The 21,799-nt window shown below is 39.5% G+C and overlaps 2 protein-coding genes across 2 annotated transcripts in view; one reads left to right on the plus strand and one right to left on the minus strand.

Annotated features, from left to right (window-relative positions):
- Positions 1–339: 339 nt before the first annotated feature.
- Positions 340–3,409, plus strand: LOC118793260 (POU domain, class 4, transcription factor 2-like). The gene is made up of 2 exons (XM_036551352.1): positions 340–1,210; positions 1,514–3,409. The coding sequence occupies exons 1-2, from the start codon at positions 998–1,000 to the stop codon at positions 2,444–2,446; spliced, it is 1,146 nt and encodes a 381-aa protein (XP_036407245.1). The 5' UTR covers positions 340–997; the 3' UTR covers positions 2,447–3,409.
- Positions 3,410–12,574: 9,165 nt separating this feature from the next.
- ttc29 (tetratricopeptide repeat domain 29) overlaps positions 12,575–21,799 on the minus strand; it is a 72,043-nt gene continuing 62,818 nt past the window's right edge. The window contains exon 12 of the mRNA XM_036551875.1: positions 12,575–12,649. Within this exon, the coding sequence (XP_036407768.1) occupies positions 12,633–12,649 (17 nt within the window). The 3' untranslated portion in view covers positions 12,575–12,632. The remainder of the gene's footprint in view (positions 12,650–21,799) is intronic.

The following is a 21,799-nucleotide window of genomic DNA, read 5'->3' on the forward strand; positions in this document are numbered from 1 at the left end:
GGCGTGCAAGTGTCTAAAATCTGCACCGAAAGGACTGTTTTTATAACGCATTTGTAATCGGACTGGCCATATGTTGGGTATTTTTTTCTTGAGCATGTTCCCCAATACTTAATTTAGTCCTAAACACAATGATAATTTAAACCGTGCGAATACAATGCCTTGTCGATGTCTGCCCATGCGCAAAGCCCCCAGTGATGCTGTGTCTAATGAAGAATAATAAATCCATGAAAGCTTTTTCAGGTGAAGCAGAGAGGGAGAGTGAGAGAGAGAGAAGGGGAAACAGAGAGAGAGGGGAGAGAGAGAGAGAGAGAGAGAGAGAGAGAGAGAAAGAGAGAGAGAGAGAGCTGCCTTCGCATCACAGAACAGCAGACCGAGTCCCCGCAGCATTGAACTATAGACGGAGAAGAGTCTTGAGACCATTAGCTCTTGTCTCTAAATTTAACATATTGTTGAGCTGGATAATATAAAAGAGGGTCAAAGAACGCCACGATTTTTAAAGTGTATGCACTGGAAAACTGAAGGAAGACGAAAGAATTTTTTTTTTTCATTTATTCCACCAGTAACGTCATCTATGTGGAGTCAACAAAAATATCAACGGAAATAAAACAGACAAATTAAGTGGGACGACAGAAATTAAAAAAAAAAAAATCCGAAAAACAGTCGGATAGGAGGCGGGAATCTATTTTGAGACGTCGCGTGCAACAGCCATAGCATAAGAGGTGGCCCTGAGCGCGAGGTGCGTTCAGTTGCGTCGTGCAAGCTGCTTGCGACATCACTTCTGCACAGCAATAGCTCGACTTGGTGAGACAGTCCCCCAGACCTGTGGGAAATCGTTTATGCTCTAAATAGGGACTAGACAGGTCTTTTATTTTTCATTTTGTTGAGTAGTAGTTATTAGACAGTGACTTGAGCAGGCTACTGAGCTTGAGCTCCCAACGAAGAGGCGGAGTCTCAACTCACTAAAAAGGCGCTTGCCTCAACCCGCTCGCCTGCAAATATGATGATGATGTCTCTGAACAGCAAGCAGGCATTCGCCATGCCTCACACCAGCTTGCCCGAACCCAAGTATTCCAGTTTGCATTCTTCTTCATCTTCGACTTTGACTTCGAGTGCGTCTTCGTCTTCCTGCTCTTCTTCCAGACTTAGTAGTACTATCAGCAGCAGCAGCAGCTCAGAGACGATGCGCCGAGCCTGTCTCCCAACCCCACCGGTACGTATTCTGCATAATCACCGCTTAAAGGCACATTTTGACAGCCCACTTTTTTGCTTGATGTTTTTTTCATGTCTGCACAGCAAATCACCCAACACCTCCAATTTTTTCCTTCCAACTTATGTATTCAGTCGGGTTTGCCTTTCGTATTAATTTTTATGACCTGGGATGTTGCATGTGTCTTGTTTTGTGTGTTCTTTTTTAGGATTTCCTTTTTTTTGCATTCTGGAAATGTTTTAATCCGAAGAGTGGAGGGAGAATTCCCTGCTGACGGTAATGTGTGCATTCTATTTGCAATTGCAGAGCAATATATTCGGAGGTTTGGATGAGAGTTTGTTGGCGCGCGCTGAAGCTCTGGCAGCGGTGGATATAGTCTCTCAGACCAAGAGCCACCATCATCCTCCTCATCACAGTCCTTTCAAGCCGGACGCGACCTACCACACTATGAACACTATCCCTTGTACCTCCTCTTCCTCTTCCTCCTCCGTGCCGATTTCGCACCCTTCCGCGCTGGCGGGCCACCACCACCACCACCATCATCACCACCATCACCAGCCTCACCAGGCTTTGGAGGGGGACCTGCTGGATCACATCACCCCGGGTCTGGCGCTCGGGGCCATGGCAGGACCGGATGGGTCTGTGGTCTCCACGCCGGCGCACCCTGCCCACATGGCGGGCATGAACCACATGCACCAGGCGGCCCTCAACATGGCCCACGCCCACGGGCTGTCCTCTCACATGGGCTGCATGAGCGACGTTGACGCCGATCCCAGGGACTTGGAAGCCTTCGCGGAGAGGTTTAAGCAGAGACGGATCAAACTCGGGGTAACCCAAGCGGATGTGGGATCAGCGTTGGCCAACCTAAAGATTCCAGGGGTTGGCTCGCTCAGCCAAAGTACCATCTGTCGATTCGAGTCCCTCACACTGTCTCACAACAACATGATCGCTTTGAAGCCCATCCTACAGGCATGGCTGGAAGAAGCAGAGAAATCACATAGGGAGAAACTGAACAAACCCGAGCTCTTCAACGGGGCTGAAAAGAAGAGGAAGCGCACTTCTATAGCGGCACCGGAAAAGAGGTCTTTGGAGGCATACTTCGCCATCCAGCCGCGTCCCTCCTCCGAGAAAATAGCAGCAATCGCAGAGAAACTGGACCTCAAAAAGAACGTAGTGCGGGTCTGGTTTTGCAACCAGCGACAGAAACAAAAAAGAATGAAATACTCTGCATGCGTCTAGCTTGACCACCGGCATTAAAGAACAATAAAAGCGGAAAAAACTGTAGACACCCGAGTCGAAGAGTCGATTTGTATTATATTTCTTATCTCACGCCTTTTTCAATCATCGATGACTTTAACTTTGAGACAGAACTATGAATCATGCTCAATGTGGTAAAAAAAAATCAAACCATTACCTGTCACGTCATTTACCCAGAAAGGATGTGGAATCGTTTTTAAAGGATCCTTTGACTAAGCAAGTAAGAACATTTGTTTTTCACCACTTACTATGCTGCACCATTTTTGCCAATTAAATACAACTTTTCACTATGAGATAATGTAGGATACATTGTTTTACGCAACTGGCTTTATTTCAGATATGAAATGTCACGTAATATAGGTACATTTTACAGAAAATAAGTTTAACTCAAAGCACTGCGTGCAAATGGTAAGTTTTTTGTCTAACAAGGAACAGACACATTTTTCCATAATTATACAATCTTTATTTATTTATTTACTTTCGAAGAGGCTACAAAAGGAATCAGGACACTACGGCTGTCACCACTCAGACTGAAAGCTATTATTAGATGATTACAAAACAACCCCTGTAAATTATTAATTTAGCAGTCTATGTACTTAATTTTGCGCTCATTGTAACCAATGTTAGAGCTGAGGTGTGGTGACAGCAGCGAAATACAGACTGACTTTTAAAATACTGATCATTTGTAGTATATTACGTTGTCTTGCTATAAAGAGAGGCAGTCCAAAAATATATTTTATTTTAGTCCTATTTTTTTCTCAATATCAGGCTGATATTCAGTAGTGCCGGATTTATTCTCCCAATACTATTTTATTGGGCGCAGTATCACTCCAATCTGTAGCCAGGATCTCAATCTTATAAACTATTTATTATGTGAGGTAATGTTTACTTCATTACATATTTATTGGGATTCCCTCTCCATTTCGGCTTGAGAAAATATGATTCTGAAAGCAAGTAAAACGTGTTTATTCCAAAAGGAAAGGACTGCTAAATATGTAAAAAAATATATTTTTGGTGTGTCTCATAACTACTGAAATGGAACAATCGAGAGATATGAGATAGTTTTCTCTTTAAAATTATTTTTTATTTATGTTTTCTGATATTTATTTGTATAAAATATCCATTAAGGCGTTGCTTGTTAAATCACGTTGTTTAGTATGCTTACTTATTGAAAAAAAAACAACGTTTTGGAACTATACTTGTATAATGTAAATATGTCATTGGGACGAGTCAATGCACATAGATATATTCTTACAGATTTTACTGTATTGTCTTAGCAGAGATCATTTGAAGAATTACTTTCTGTGGTGTATTTTGATTTTGCTTACTTGTCGAATTATGGCATTAATTTACAACATTCATGTACCTTTAGGTTTTTTGGTTATTGAATTGCAATGTGTTTCATTAAAGAACAAATTTTAACATTTTCATGGAATTAAGTTTTCAATGAGTTGAATAATTATCAAACACATTATATAGACGTCAAATTGATAGTGAATTGTAGAACTAAATAAACGCAATGATGCAATTGATATTTGAACAAGGATGTGAAATGACATACTGTAAATATGTTGTAATTTGATAAGTCGCTTTAGCTTTACAGCGCGAGGATCTTCCCATAAAATTGGACGAAATGGGAGTTGGTATTGAGGCGTTTTTTTACGGTTCAATTCCTGTGAAATCGAATGATGAAGATACGTTTATTTGAGCGATGCTTTGGCAGATTTACCAGTTCGGGGTAGCCAGGACCTGAGAGCAAATGCTAATATTCTATTAGTCTAATCAGGGAGTCTATAGAGATCTAGATAGATCCCTGGAGCGTATCTCAGCCAGATGTCAGAACCCCGGAAAAACACTTCGCCTGCCAACGTGGCCATCTTTATTTAAATATGCAGCCAACATTTCGGATTCCAACATAAATATAAGCAAGCTTTGAAGTGCACGTCAGGACTTAAGACTATCACAGAAGCCTGGCATCGAAAGGCAACGTTAAAAATCAAACCAAATGTTCATGAATCATGAATGTTCGAGGCTTCATGAAGACATATCTCCATACGCCACAGAATCAGCAGCGAATGGATTCAGTACCATGGACAGCTACCTGCTTGGGCGTCAAAGGAAATTTCGGTGTATAATATTCTGGAGCAAAAAAAAAAAAAAAAAAAACACACACACACAGGGGCCTACTTACTGTTAATCGTTGTTTTTTATTGAAAATATAAGTATTAATCGGATTCACCCTCTTATTTCACTATAATAGAGAGAACATATATGCATAGAAAAAAAAGGATGAAAATTAAGTCACGTAACTTTCGCAAACTCATTCGTTACCCGCAAAGCACCAATATTGGGTATCTGTGTGCGGTGTATGTATCATGTAACCCACGAGGAAAACTTGTGAGCAATTAACAAACAAAACTAAAAAAAAAAAAAAAAAACAGAAAGGGGGCGAGCAACAGCAAAAATTCCACTTGACATTTCCTTCGCAATGTTTTATTAATGCAGTATGAAACATTTACCAAATGTATTTAACTCAGTGCTCACACCATTTGCTTCTTTTCACAGGGCTCAAAACACAACCCAATGGTGAACAAATAAATAAATAATACTCATCGGGCCTATCGTTTAACAGCGAATATCATTTAAAAACAGAGCTTCGTTTTGCCTCACCACCTCTCAGCATAGCACCCTGAAAACGCGATGACGCAAAGACGGAAAGAAAAAAAGAATGAATGAATGAAAGAATGAAAGAATATACAGTTTCAACTTTTTGAAAAGAGCACGCAGTTTCAACACAATTAATGAATTCATCTCTTGCTAAATATAAACGAAACTAGTTATATATAAAATAGACTATTTTTCTAATTCTTATTTTTACATTCGTTTTAACTTCTTTCTTGAAATTGTGAACGTAGTAGTCCACCCTGGGACGGTGTTTATATTAATCACAAATTAAAGGACTGCTCCAAGCGTTTGGAAATTGACTCTTAATATATTAACGATTATGAAAGTGGCAGAAAAATGTCAGAAATTACCCATATCGTTGAGAGAGGCAGATGTTGTATCAATTAAAACGCCCTCCTAGTGTATGCGGATAATTTCCAGCATGTCCTCCTTGCACATCTCCTAAATGAACCATTCACTTATAAGCTAATATGAACGAATTAATAAATTACACAGCGAATTATGAAAACTAGATAATTACATGGAGTAAGTAAGTAATCATTAGTTATCTCTGCTAATTACAGCGGGTCAGGGAGAGCTGAAATGTGAAATTCTCTTCGGGAATTGAAATTAACTTTGTGCTGTGAGTCTCACGGCTTGACATCCACTCTGCACGAGATTATGGCAGCTCCCTAGCGAGGCAATTTCCTATTTAACTTTCATAGATGTAGAAAAAAATCAATTTAGCGCCTATGATGATCCAGTCCAGTGTTACAAATGTATACAGTTCATATTAACATTAACACCTGTGTATACATATAGACGTGTATACAAAATGTCAGACAATGTTGCTAAGAAAAAAAATCAGTAACTTATATAATACCTCTGCTGCCATTTTTAAATTAATGTCACAGTTTAGCCTGTGTTGTCACGTGCAGACCTACCTGTATAACAAAACAATTCGCATTTTCTGCAGGTTCCCACATTGAGAAAAATCACTGGCCACTGTTTATTTCAAAGAAAACGCTGGTGCTGTTTTCCTTTGTTGTAATTGGGCCTTCTGTTTTATTTTTCTCTTTTCCCTGATCATTTTTTTCTCCTTTCACTGGGATGCTGTTGAAAAATTAATGAAGCCAGGGACTGGCGGAGCTCCGCCTGGGGACCCGCGAGTAGAATATTTTAACTGTACATTTACACCAAGTGTCTGCCTTCAAAGACGTGACTTCTTTTAATCCCAAATTAGAAGAACCACAGGCCAGAAATTGGAAACCAGACACCATAACCCTTTATTTTCATAATAATTTTAAGATACTGTCACAATACCGTTCATTGTGATGCCCTCCATTTAACATTGAGGTGCTACATCCGGGTTCTGATTAAAATTTCTTCAATAATTGATACCTTTTATACAGTTTCAATGGTTTTGTGATTTTAGTCTTTTCACTGAACTTAATGCAATATTTATTGGCATCCGTGGTTACATGATTGTGAAGTGTTTTTCAGAAGCTAATCGATGGAGTTGGGAGTGTGTGAAAGCAAAGAATAACACGTCTGCATTATTTCATTTCAAAAACCCTCAGCGCCTCGGTGAGTAGCCTGTCCGATGTTTTAGTTACAGTTAATTGTTACTTCGTTTCACACTGATATCTGTAACTCTTCTGTGAAAAGAGGAGGCGTTTTCGAAATTTAAAAAAATCTAACCCTATATATTAACCACACAGATACAGAATCACAACACACACGCACGCACTCAGGATTTCATACACCGAAAGGGAATTCATTTTTATGGGCATTTAATATATAAACCACCTCTGTGTTCCTAAATGACAAAAGGGAAATGTGTGCAATGTATTGTATTTTATTAATAAAGACAATTTAAATTGTAATGCATCTCTATTTTCTCCGAGGGAATGCTAGTGAGAACCCAACACATAATTACTCTTAAAAATCATGGGCGACGTGAGGATTGAGGCACACAGCGGTAAACATAAGTTAAGTTTTATTGAGCCCAAATATTTAACTAATGTTATTAAACATGTTATAAATCACGCACCGTGTTGCTTATGTGATTTGTTTTATATCCTTACCTACTACATCACGTAATATCTATTACAGGAAAAGAGGAAAAACAGATTCCCAGTTGTAGAGGGGCTATGTGCTGCGCCTTGCCAATAGATGAACAGGAAAATCTCAATGACGCCACAGCTTGTCTCTGTAGGTTGGGACGGGATCTGTGCGAAGGCTGGATTCAGTCCAATGAATCGCTTTCGCGCCTAACTAAATCCATAACACACATTTAAAGCAATACTAGGCCTGGTTTTCTGATCATTTACACACGCCTTTCCCTTTTTTTCGGATTTTAAACTACAAATGGTTCACCGTGATCGCGTGCTTTGGTCAGTAATGACGTACGTTCGAAATGATACTTCTCGGTTACTTGACGTCATCACAGTTAAGTGGAGCAAACGCAGTGCTGTTTTGTTACATATGGTAAAATGTGGAAAACATGTTAGAAAAACAAAGGTTTCATCTAGCTACAAGTGAGGGGAAAGGTAGGACATAAAGGTCGAGGAAAACATAAACGAAATCAGCAAATTTTATTCAGAAAACGCAATAACATCGTTTAATATGACCACAAAGTAATACCACCTTGAATTTATTATAATTCATGTATATTGTTATAGCTGCTACAGGTAGACAGAGCCCTGAATGTGACTGGAAAGTTCAAAGATAGTTGCTTCCGCATATTTTTAGAGACGCGGAAAAAGACGTTAATCTGGTTCACCGAATTTTGAGTGTAAAATAACCCCTTTAAATGAGTGACATGCGCAACACTTCTCTCCAAAGCAACACTGTCGTTCCTGAATGAAGAATTCGGTTCAGTTTCCATGGATTATTATTCTATAAATCAACTTCGGGGTTATCATATACAACGCCTTTTGTGTAGAACAACCGTTAAAATCTCAAAACAATTTATGAAGAATGTATTCATAATGTTAAACTAGTTAATAAGCTAGAGGGAATTTGTGAATTTGTGCATTTCATTTTGTTGGTATAAATTTAAAGTTATCACAGAAACCGTTCAGTATTCGCAACTAAAAAGGTTTTGATTTGAAGAATTATGATTGATGTCATAAAAAAACGTGTGTGGTTAGTTTATGCGCTTTATTAACAGACGAACTGACGTAAAATGACTATTGTTAAGATATGGCTGTACAACCAATCAATCACATTAATATTTAATCACGAAATAGAAACGTGTGGTACAAACAAATACGCCTAACAGCCATTCTGCCAAGATTTAGTTCCTTCTGAATTCATTTCTAGTGTTCTCACATATATAAAATATGTAAATGTGATTTTAGCCAACGCATTAAGGATTTGCATGTATCTGACCAATTATTCACTTATTCAAATCGACAATACGTAATCATAAAATAGGGACTGATGAAGAGATAGTGTATTTTTGAGAGGACCAAAGCAGCATTGTTTACAGTCAGACAGGACAAATTAATTTAACTGAAATTCATAAGTGCACTGCCTAAATACACTGCTCAAATACGCCACTGCATCAGGTGCATCCCGGCGTAGGTTATGACGTTCTACGTAGCTACAAGTTCAAAAGTGAACCCGTTGGAAGAGAAACAAAATAATAACAACAAAGCGTCCGTTCTACTAAACTAAAGAAAAATAATTTTCCATCGGCCTTCTGGATAGCCTAATGTCCTATTTCGTGGCCCCTTCTCTCTACACAAATTCCAAAAGCACACATAGGATCGGGGGTCACTTAATACAGACAAAGCACTGCTGCAAATGAGCAAAAGTTGCAATAAAGATCGGGCGTTTGGTAATAAGAGGTAGTCTCTGGATGTATGCGTTTCCTTCAGCTGTCAGCCCCGTTCTGCTGCAGGTCTATTCATCATACCCACAAGGAGTGCCAGCGTAGCAGGGCTCTCTTCGGCTTTCAGTTTATACAGAACGGAATCATTTACATAAAGTCCTTAAGGCAAATAACTGTTGGGGGCTCTAATTTATATCTGATCGAAAATTAGCCGTCATTATGCGCTCCATTAGCAGCGTCTTTAATGTGCTTCTAAGCACCATTTGTCAAGCAGCTTGTTAATATCCTTCAAGTCTTTAAAGTTGAGAGCTCATTAAAGACTGTGCCCTGTTATTGATGCCATCTTAGAGCAGAATTTTGCAGAACCCAGACTTAAGATTAAAACAGTCTTTTCCCCCTGCGTTTTCAAATACATTTGTTTGAAGAAAAGTGCATTTCAGAGACACGGGCGTTCAGCATAATGGGCATTTTTCTTCAAGCAGGCCTAGTATTTTTCCTGTTGATTCAGAATTTTTGAAGTGAAACCCATCCTCACTGCTGTTTACGTGGGCGAAGGTGTTTAAGGGAACGGGAAAACACGAAATTACTGAATGCTCATTTAGCGGAGGCTTTCATCTCGGCTTCGTCTGGGTACAGTACCAATTCTCGAAACAAACAAGCAGACAGGAAAACGTACAAATGTGCAAATCAAGTGCATTGACAGGCTTGTAGAGATGGAATTCGCGCATAATGAAGGGGGAATTATAATTCTAAGAAATTCTGCGACGCCAGTGCAACAGTAGAAATTAAGTTAAAGTAGACGGACTATCCATTTTCTTGCTGCAACAATGCATCCAGAGGAATAACACTTTTTTTGAATTTATGCAAAAATGGAAAAAGCAGGTGAATTAGTCAGCGATCGTAAGAGGTCACATGTGCTCCGATCATGATCTGCTTATAATTTGGAGCTAAACATTTTGCGACAGTGGGTGGGGCTTACATTTTTTATTATTGGTTAAAACCCGGTGTCCTTAGCTTCTCTGCCGATTCCTCCAGGCTATAGCAATAAAGGGGGTAATTAGAATGCTAAAGACAGATGTAAATAAAAGAAATGAGTCGGTAGTGACAGATGAGGCGACCGGGTCAGACTCTCATCAAGAAGCCCAGTTGGTCGCAAATGACACGGCTCTTGGTGCCAGAGGCCTTGGGCTAGAGCGGGACAACCAATAAGCGCAATGCGCTGAATTAGCTCAATAACAACGCGTTCCCAAGCACCAGGGACAGAGAACACACATGCGGGTACATCGAGAATCGAGTATAATCTTTCACAGCATTATCTTGCGGTAATTACATTTATTTAATATTAGCAGTTATAATGGGTACAGCATTAAAATCATTGAGGGTCGGAATACATGTGGTTAATCACATATACTGTCTCAAACGCTCATGAAGTCGTGGGAATAAAGCATGCTTTACATTAGTCTTCCCCATGATTGAACAAAGAGCTTCCCGGCATGTTTCCTGATTGACATTTCAATTATTACAACCAACCGTGAGTATATTTTGTTATGAACTGCTCTACAACAAAATCAGACATGTCTTTAAAATACATGTAGGCACAGAGACACTGAACAGATATTACACTAGAGATCATCGCTGAGGTGGGAGAGAAAGCTCATTACCATATTTACATACCTACAAAAAGGTATCTACAATAGAATGTCATTACACACAACAAGCAGATAAAGGAATTATCATACACATGCATTTTTGCATGATCTTGTGCTAATCCACTCACGGATGGTACAATTTCATAGAGAGAATCTGAAATACAGCTCAATAAAACTGTGACTGCCAGCAATTCCGTAAATCAATTCACACCCACATAATTTTGACTGGTGGTTCAAGAGATGTCTTTGTAATATACATTAATTTCATTTCATTTAAGCAAACATACGAGTAAATCACATCACTATCTATTGGACTACTATGGGATACTGAGGCATAATTACATTTTGCAAAAGCAAATCAATCAATATCATATGTTCTGAATATGAAGAAGTCACCCTCCAATGGCCTGTTCCTCAAATTATTGCCCAGAGTATCTGTGCGTGCCCGCCCTATGACATATACAATATGTTCACCACTGAAGGCCATGTTAAACTGCAGTAATGAATACTCATTTAAATTAAATGCAGTTTTACCAAAGCAAACCTCATAAGAGAATGACACAGTCGCTGATGATTCTTGTAACGATTGTCTCACTCACATTTAACTCCATTAACACACATTGACATGGTCAAATGTCTGCACACTGAAGGTCCACTTAAATACGACTCTTTTCCTGGTCCAAAAAATTTGAAGAGTGGCCGACAGCGAGAGGAAAGCTTGCCTTTCTGACTGATGCATAATTCTATATTCGGCCAGATTCGCCCTCTGCCTCTGATGTCACCGCTCTGGGTCAGCTGGTCCGCCACTGTGACTCACACAGCACCCCTGTGAGGAGTGGTGTGAATCAGGCGCTCGAGTCTCACGGATTCCTGTGCTGTGCTGAGTGAGTGAGGGAAAGAACGTGGTCTCTGTAAAATATGCCTCTCTGTGGCTCGGCGACGTACCGTGCATCACAATTTCTCCCTTTGTTCTCTCTCTTTGCGCCCTGTTAATACACGCCACCAGAACGGAAGGCTCCCCATAGCAAATTAATTCTCCAAAGCGTTTCATTCAGTTATTTGAATCTAAAGATGTATAAGGACATCTGCTTGGGTCCCCATGTCCCTGGAGTTATATTGGACGTAGACAATAAGGAGCAAAGAGGCACAGAAGATAATTTTGTTTAACAGCAGAGGCAGACAGAGAAGCTGCAAATAAGTGACAACTGAACAGCAGGACCGCACATTTGAATCCGTTACACTTGTGAAACTACATTTCAATTTACAGCTATTGTGCGTGATAAACCTTGGGTAACAGTACCTGTGATGTCCATTATAAGCAATGAAGTACAGTATAATACCTGGGTGTAATATTGATGTTTATCTTTATGTAACGCACAGTTTAATCAATGCATAAATACATAAACAACAAGGATCTACTTGTCACTGTAAACACATAATACACGTGCTCAATCGGGAACTACAATGGTCTCATTTGCATTACAAGTGTCCCTCAAACTCTCCATCACAATTAAAACTCCATTCTTGACTGCGAACTCAAAATAAAATACTACTACAAGCATTATTTTGTGCCTTCAGATAATGGCGTCATTTACATTTGGCACTGAAGACATACGTACATGCTCTGATATTTGGCTCAACAGACATCATTGCACGTGGGCCGAAAAGATCAATACTCAAATGTTACACACCCTTTACAGACACCCTTTATTATCCCCTTCAACATTTTATAATATGTCTAAAACCTATGATAAAAAATATTGCCCTAGACTGCAGTAACAATGACGTTGGGAGTACTGCATCTTGGTTCAGGGTACAGGCAGGTTTTCATTGTAAGGGATGGATTTCCAGCACATTTAACAGCAGGGACAAGTTCAAATGAAAGATACACAATTAAGAGCGATGTGTTAGAGCAGTTTATTAATTTGACATTATGATCATGTTCCAAATGAGATGGCTGCTGGAGATGTGGTTTTGTGTCATCTGTAGGTGATCCTTGAGTTTCGCCCTTCATTTACTGGCTTCGTTCAGCTGAAAACAGAAGTCACAATGATGTAACTGCTGATTAAAGTAGACAATGATGCTTAGGCAAAAACATTACATTACTATTTTGTCCTATGACAAAGAACGCACAGATGGGTCTAATGATAATCTAAGGAAGCACAGTGTATGTACTGTACTGGGACGTTCTGTTATATGAAACAACATCATACAAAAACTGACCAAATAGGGTAATGAATGAATTAATTACTGAAAACTAAATAACAGAATAAACCAAGTTTTTGTGAAAATTAAAAAAAGGGTAAATTGCACTTACACTATATGTGTTAAAATGCAATAAAAATACAAAACATTAAAAATTACACATTACTACTATTATACCATTTAAAGTATAGGGGTAAATGCAGGAAAAGATATATATTCACATGCATTTTATTTTCATAGATGTGGCTTTAGAAAGCAGCATATTCTGTGTTTCTAGTTTTTATTTTTAATATGTGACAGCTAACAGCCAACTGTGTAGTAGTTTTAAAAACATCCATGATACACTTAAAAAGAAAACAAGTCATAAAAGCAACCAGATATGGCAAATTACAAAATATTAATATGAAAAATACTAAAAGCACAAAAAGTCAATGACAAAAATGCATGACTCCAATGAATAAAAATGACTACATCCTGGCCTGTAGAAACATTTTAGCGGTTGCAGGTTTAGCTTTTAGCGGCTGCAGGTTCTCTGTACTGACTAGAAGTGATTAAATCCCAGACACCAGGGACTGGCTCCTTAGGTGCAGTGGGCCTATCACTCAGTCAGAGGCATGCTACACAGCGGCAGATCCTTGGAGGTGTACCACAGACAGCAGTTTGGATTCAAGGGCTGACCACCACTGCCTCAACAGCATGGCACGGATCAATGGGACTGATGCCTGCCAGTCAGTGAAGCTGTGGTGGGAATTTGGAGGTGGAGAATATAACTGAGAGCAGAATTACACTGATGGATCCCAAAGGACTTGAGAGAAAGTGATTGAATTCCCCCCCCCCATTTCAGCGCAGGAATGCCATGTCCTGCACCTATGTGAATATATGTCGCGCTCACCTGAAAAGTTCGAGCTGAGGGGATTGACTTGAGCGAGCGCGACCTGCATTCAGGTTTTTTCATTCCCCGGCATCAAGCAAATAAAAGCCCTCCAAAATAGAAACACAGGCCAACTTACCTCACTAATAAGTATGTCACCTCTTAAAATGTCCTTGAGTACTATATGAGTGACATAATTACTTTTTCATTAAATTAAACAGAAAAAGAAGGGGGTGGATAATATGTGAAAATCCCTATGATTTTGATAAATACCAATGAGAACATTAATGACCAGACAGAATTAAGACCTGGGTTTAACATCTAATCAAAAAGACTGCATCTCCTATGGCACAGTGTCCCCATCACTACACTGAGGCAGCCTATTTTACCACCTGACCCTGCACTGTACTCCCATCAGCAGGCCTTGAGCCCACTGCTGCTAAAGCTGCTACAACTCATAGAGAAGTATCTGGAATCTTTAGCATTACAGCAAGAGCCAGAAACCCATGAAGGAAGCCACCAGTCCCCAGAGACAACCCTGAGCGCAACTTGGATTATTCAGGTCAGACATACTATATAAACAGACTGCATAGTGTATTACTAACAGAACACACAACGAAACTTTAGCCCCGATTCAGTCTTGAAAATAGCTGTTACAACTTTGCTGCAATTATTATTTCAACTCAGAGTGTACACACTGAAACTGCACATCAGATTAATGGTATAGGTATTTTGTTGTATCAGATGCTTAAGAGATGAGATAATTCATCTTGCAAGCCTCTACACCCTGCTATTCAATTTCTAGAAACACTGAATGTTGGATCTCACTGGCACAGTCAAGCCGATGCTACCAATAGTTAATAAAAATGACCATCCAACGTAATGTTCCAGATGGTGTTTCTAGCAAGCCATTGTCTTTAGAGCAATAGCAGAGTTGCCTGTGTAAGAAGAAATAATACACAACGGCAACAAGATACAAGCAGCAAACTGAAACCACAGCATATACCAAAACAGAAGCGGAAGTGGTGAGAACAATGTTTGGTTGGTGGTACCATGTGGACCTCTGGAATATCCAGCAAAACACAGAGAACAACAACAAAAGAGTAAAACATATTCACCAACAGATCGACCATCCAGCATGAGATAGGAAAACACAAACACCATTGAAATGGCTTCAGAAAAATTGTGGTGACTGTAATTATGTATGCGTCAAACAGCATTTTTGTCTTACAAATATGTCTCAGATCATTTGCTTGAAGTCTATAACTACTACCCTTTGATAATATCCTTCTATGAGAGAGAACGACGATTAATGAAAAATTGATATTAACTTTTGAAAATACTTGCCAGAACTGCCAGAAAACTGAAGAGTATGTGGTCTCTACACCAAAATTGTCTATGTAAAATATCTTCAAATAATTTTCCTCTTTGAAATGCTGTATCTAAGGACAGAATGAATTACTTTTGAATTACCTTTACAAAGGTTATTTATGACTGTATGTTATTTAGTTGGCTGCTGCAGGTTATTATCTCTATAAAAATGCAAGACATTGTCAGCTACCTGACTGAGTGATGGTGAAGTCCCATGTTTCCTGGTGACTTCTGCATAATGATTCAAGTGGGCTTAAAGCTATGTTACCGATCCCTAGAGACCACCATTAAGAGGAATGCCTTCAAGTCAAGGTGAGCAAATGTGTTACCCAAAAAGTTGCAAAAAACTGTGAGAATGCAAAAAAAACATGATTAATGAAATGTATACCTCTCTTTAGTAGGTGTCACTCTTTTTTCATATATTGCAATATATATTCTCATTCATATATTCATATTCATATTCATATATTCACATATTGCAAGCGATTTTTCACGCAAACATGGTGTGAAAAAAGATTTAGTTACTAATTAATTAGTAACCAAGTCAGAAACACCTTTTCCACTTTGTATCAAAGACATAAACTACTAATACTTGGGAATACGTGGTATGAAATAAGATTTACCTTTTCAAATTACAGACAGGTGGGAAATCAACTGTACACTCTACTGACCAATAACTAGAACCTGGTCATTTATAAGGACAAAGTCTTTCATTACACTAGGCATGAAAAACGTGATATAATTCTTAGAAGCTTTTCCTGGATAGCATCCATGATATGTGCATTGCACTACATATGGACTATTATATTTGTACAGCACTGAGGGATTACATTATCCCAGAGTACTGTTTTTAATCCATTTTAACTTGAATTATTTATATTGTTTGGCAGTGTACCAAACACAATTATGTAATTCTGACAGAGAGAAAGACTCAATTTGAGGGTTGCACCTAAAAATATCCTAAATCAAAGAGATCACAAACAGAAAAAGATGTCTCAGGTATAACCACCCTTATGGGAAAAGAGATGCAAGGAGACAGTACAAGATGACACATCTGACAGTACTCAAACACCTACTGTATAAAACTCCCCACATTAACAAACCCATTAATTTCTCGGTGTAACATTTTCCAGCAATACAACGCAGCTGCTATGCTAGTTACAAAGCACGTAAAAAGGCGTGTTAATAATATCCCCGAAAGCCACCATAAAGAGATGGGATTAGCAGTTTTAGAAGCGAAGGCCCACCGTGGCAGTTCCAGTGCGCTTCTGTGAGCTGATCCCTGGGGACCAGCTGAGCGGGAGGACCCGGGGGAGTCGGCAGTGAGGGAGAGGGGAGAACGGGTGGAGAGGCCTGGGCACGTTGCTGGTACCACTGGCCTGTGTGAGGCTGACTCATCTGCCACCAGGCTAATTAGAGATGGGAAAGACCTCAGTCCAATCAGTGGGTGGGACTGCAGGGGAAATGAGTCATCCATTTTGTGTGGAGAGCGGTGCTAGCGTTCTCCAAGCGGCCACCAATGCCACCTCCTTTTATTGTATTCATAACTCTTTGTCTGCTGCCACTATCACAGCTGTTCCAGAATGTAGGAAATCGTAGGTTGAGCTGAGACGGTACTTTACAAAATACCAGAATAGAACAAAAACAACAGCACAACAAAATAATGATAAAGGCAAGGGGAAAGGTGACCCTTTTAGTCATCAAATATGATTGTAAAAGACCAGCATCAAAAATACTATTTCTTACCAGCAAATACTTTATAATCAATGACAAAAAATAACAATAATTGTCTTTGAGACACTTTTTTTGTTGTCTGTTACTATATACATAGTGATCTCTTTAAGGCCTTAACACTAAAGGGCTGTTCACTTATAGAATAGTCAACTTCATGCAACACTTTGACCTGCTGTAGGTTAACATTACATTAACAAAGAATCTAGGTTAACCAGCAAAGAAAGTGGCAGCAACCAAGTGAAAACGCATATGGAGTCATAATTTTTGTAATCATAACTGACTAGCTAACAAGCTAAATTATGTTATCTTTTTCATATCTACAATATGCATATATTAATAAATTACCCAATCACCAGCAAGAAAAATGTCCAGCACTCTTGCAAGATATTGCTTGCCTTTGTATCTGAGTGGGATTTATTTGAGGGTATGGTCACATAGCTAATGAGAATGTGTACAGTTCCTTGAAATATGCTAATTTCATACCAGATATAAAATGTGTACCACAAATGCAGAAATTTTTACCCTATTATCTATCCAATTTAGTGTCTTAACAATAAAGGCTTACATTAGAGATGCTAACAATTTCAATGAAAGGGATGACATTCTGGTATGTGAATGCAATTTTAATCTTGACTGGATCTATTCTGACTTCTAACGGCAGAGAAAGACATATACAAGACGAAGGTAGATAAACACAGGCAGTTGTGACTGAAAGAAATCTTCCTGCTAATGTATGCTACATAGCAACCTACATGTATTTGGAACTAATGTTTTGCGCGTATCATGTCATATACTGTATCTCATGTTGCCTAAAATCCATCTATTGGCTACCTGTGTTTCAATGGAGAGCTGAAGTTGCTATTTTATCCACTTATTTTTCAAGGTATGAGAACGCCTTCCGAACGTGAATGGTTGTTTGATTAATGACCAAATTCGCACTGCACAACTCGGTGAGTAGTTTTTTATTCTAGTTTTTGTTCTCACTAGGAGATGAAATAATGTCAGCCTAAAGGAATGTGAGCATGGTTCAGTAATAGCCGCGATGCAATTAGAACACGACAGAAAACATTCTCTCTTACTCCACAGATTAAAATACCTCAAATTGTATGTTTTTTTTCTTTTGGTTGTTATATCCCATTACTGAAAGCGATAATCGAGTCGTCTGAAACTGGATGTCTGAATGCAGCGATGTATGAAAATACCATCACCAGCGCTTTCTCAGTCCTCAGCTGCGCAAAGGGACACAACCCGTAAACAACAGAGCTATCGGTCTCCCATCTGTTCACATGTCCCACTTGTTTGGATTTATTTGGCCGTTTCTTTTACGCCTTGCCAAATAACTGCCTGAGGACAGCTACCATGAGAACAGAACTCATTTTCAGAGGTGCACGGAAACATACAGGATTTTGCTGCTTGTGAAATCTGAACTTTAGCTCAGCAAATAACTTAAAGGGACATGCTGTGATTTTTGTGCATGTATCTGTTTTTACCTGTTGATATATATATGTAATATAAATAAATTTAACACATTTCCTTTCTGCTTGGCACTCAGCATTGAGTATTTTTCAGAGACTTATGTGTGTATATGTGTGTGTGTGTGCGTGTGTTTATGTGTGTTTTTTATGTCTTTTATGGCTGCCACAGGAAACAAAAAAACATCTGCATTTCATAGACTTATACTAAAAAAATAAACACATGGTTAGAAATAAGGATGCATATATCCCCCTTTTAAACAGACAATCCTTCAATGCATCAAGGAAAAAGAAAAAATATATATATCTTTTACATCCAACTGATCCTAGGCTCATAGAGGCGAGTCAAAGCCGCACAAGCCTCCATCACTACAGACCAGTTAGACCGCTGACAAAGAGCGCAGCAGAAGTTTACTTCTTTAGGACGGTAGCTGACGAGTTGAGAACGAGGCCTCTTGGACCTCTGCGTCCGCCGGTTCCACGAGGACGAGCGCTTTGTGAAACGGTCGGAGGCGAGCTCCAGGGCTCCCTCTCCGGCTGCCGCCGGTGGGAGGAGCGAGCGGTAGCTCCGGCCGTGATCTTTCTGGGGGCCCAGAGAGCGGAACACTGCCGCATTAGCCGCCTCGCTGATTCCATCTCCCTGCCCGACACCTCGCCCGGGCTCCCAGGGCCGCTGAGGGCGGGGCCGGCCGATTGGTGCTGACAGCCCGCTGGCCCCTGGTGCCGGCAAACAGACACGTGGCCGAGCGGCGTCTGGAGACCTTTCGGCTCGGGCGGCTCTCAGGCGCGCTATCCAAACCGAGGAACCTCAACAACAACACGCTAATGATATAATTAAAGCAAAACAAGCAAACGGTGCGACGTAATTGCGTGACTATAAATGAGAGAAAATGCTGGTAGCTGAATTAGAGCCCTTTAGAATTTAAATGACACATTTTGTATAATTCAGATTTCCAGAGGCATGCAGTTATGTTTTAACAAAAGCATCTGTGTGGAGGCTCAGACAACCCAATGTATCTTGAGGGGGTTTTTGGAGAGTGTGAACAGTGTTTTAATTTCTGATGCTCTATCAATTTTTTTTTCCCTACTTGCGTTAGTTTATTGGATGAAAACATCAGAACCACACAGTGGATCAATTAATCAAAGGTTACTTTCCCAAGTTGTGAGAACAGTGCCACTTTTGTCTAGCGGCAAATGCAGATGTCCAGACACACTCCAAAGCATTTCTCTTACATAGAGTGAGCCCATCAGGTGGCTTATGTTACAGATGTGTGACATAGGTTTATTCAGCTAGAGCTTGAATAAGTAAGTGTGGTTAATATACTGAAACACAAGTAGCTTCTAAGTCTAATCCAAATCACAGCCAGGATCTCCCATCTGCAGAACTACAACCTATACTCAGAAGAGTACAGAGAGGGGAGAGCCATGCATTTCATTTAATCTGCTTTATGACTTCTGTGAAGAGCTTTAATTTTGTTTTGAAGCATGCATATTTAATGATGTAATGAAGGTATAACTCTGTCACCTCCTTCCATATTAAAAAAAGCAAATTCTTCAATCAAGCCCCATCTCCCAGTTGTAATTATTGCCACTTTTTTACTAGAATAAACACATCCCAGAAGCCCATAGAGGAGACTGGCTGTGCAAACTTTGTGTGCAGCATGCATAATCAATATTGAAATAAGCTCAGTGCCAGAGCCTCATGTATTATATTATTTGAGCAGGGGTCAAAGCTGCTTGTATTCCTTAGGGTGGGATTCTGGGAGTTGCAGGAGAATTGAATGGAGCATTATCCCTACACAGGGGTATCACAGACTTATGTCTGTTGTTCCACTCTCATTTACTTTATCAGTGCAGTGGTGTAATATACATAATTTAAATAACCAGGGAATGTCTCTGGGCTCCCAACCACCTGCTGGCTTTTATTAGCTAATTAATGGTGATTTATCTGAGTCACTAATTTGAGCTGAGCTGAGCTGACTGCCTTTAGGAATCTCTGAGCACGGTAAGAATTCTTATAGTAATTGTGCTTATTTGACGGTCAGCCTGCTGAAACCGAAAAGAGGTCTGTCTCCTGTGCTCTTCAGCTGTTTGTCTCTGCTTCATTATAACATGACCTTGTAGTATCATGAGCAATAGCTATGTGTGTTATTCAGCTTTACAAATTCTTCTTTATTTTCTTTTAGCAACATCCTTAGGACAATGTCTTACTCTTTTCACATGACAAGTTTCAGCGTCCAGTATTATGTTATGAAACACTTACGTATTGTGTCTTGTAGTAATTTATTTCAAGAAAAAAGTAAATGATAGTAACATACTATGGTTCAAGTCTCAAGAGGCTCTAATGGTTTGGCTGCCATTGATATTGTTCAGAACCGTGCACTATTTACATTTTCTGCAACACTAACACAAACATATCTAATATCTAAGCAAATATTAAGTTATTAACATGCTTTCAATGTTAAAATCAGTGTGGCATTTAATCAAGTTTGTGCTGCAGAGAGACAGGCTAGACTTCACGGTGCACTTCTTGACTTTGTGTCTCTGTGAGATCCATCTGTAATAAAGTAATAATATGAAACATACGCTTCATCTTGATTTCTTCTTTTTTTCCCTGAGAAAGCAACGCTTCTAGACACACTGATGAAGCAACAGAACTTGTACGTACTGTGCATATTCTGTTCAAACAAGAGAGTAATGTCCCCAGGCTACCTCCGCAAGTCCCTTTGTTGTCTTTGAAAGCTGACATAAAAATCTGCAGAGATCTGTTTCCAAAGATCTTCCCCCACAAGTTTACAAGACACATTCCCTTTATTGCAGGAGGACCACGTCTGACAATAAGAGCAGCCCTGTAGGCCTGGCTCCCTCTCCTCTCTCCCCTCTCGCCGCGCTTTCATGTAACGCACACATTCGGCCCATTTCGAGCCCTTCATGATAAACACTGACGCTTTGTTGTTGACACGTGGAGGGTCAAAAAGGTACACCTATTTCTGTCAATAGTCAAGGTTTTAAAATGGGTCACAACAGCGAGGGTCCTCTCTGCACACACGGCTTTCATTTTAGCATTCAAACGCTGGCGAGATCAATTCCCGTGGGTAACAGATACAGCAAGATGTGTCAAAAGCTCAGCTTTACTTTTTGCAAATAAGTTGGAAGAAGCTGGTGATGAGGACAGTGGCAAATAACAAAAGGAAGATTTCAGATATACGACATTAATAATTATTTACATTTACTAATTTTACACCACTGTCTTGACCACCGCCACACAGCCAAAAACAAATTTTGGCTACATTGCTGGCTAGCCTACAAAAACTGCAGGGGAAAAATACTTCTAGGTGTATTTCAGTATAGGTGTATTTTATTTATATTTTATTTGTCACATATTATTCATAATGTTTTCTTTTTTCTCTCACCTGTTTGGAATAAAAAGCCACTCTACTTCAGAATATGGGCTTGTCTTTCCCTTTTCTAGGTCATTTGTTTTTTTTAACTGAACAGACTACAGATACCATCTTTGTCTGTGGGGTT

The sequence above is a fragment of the Megalops cyprinoides genome, chromosome 18, assembly GCF_013368585.1.
Source record: "Megalops cyprinoides isolate fMegCyp1 chromosome 18, fMegCyp1.pri, whole genome shotgun sequence".
NCBI classification, from domain to species: Eukaryota; Metazoa; Chordata; class Actinopteri; order Elopiformes; family Megalopidae; genus Megalops; species Megalops cyprinoides.

Excerpts from the sequence above, each read along its gene's own strand:
- LOC118793260 (XM_036551352.1), top strand. The coding sequence starts at position 998 with ATGATGATGATGTCTCTGAACAGCAAGCAGGCATTCGCCATGCCTCAC. Across the intron at positions 1,211-1,513 it reads CCTGTCTCCCAACCCCACCG|AGCAATATATTCGGAGGTTT; the intron begins GTACGTATTCTG and ends TTGCAATTGCAG.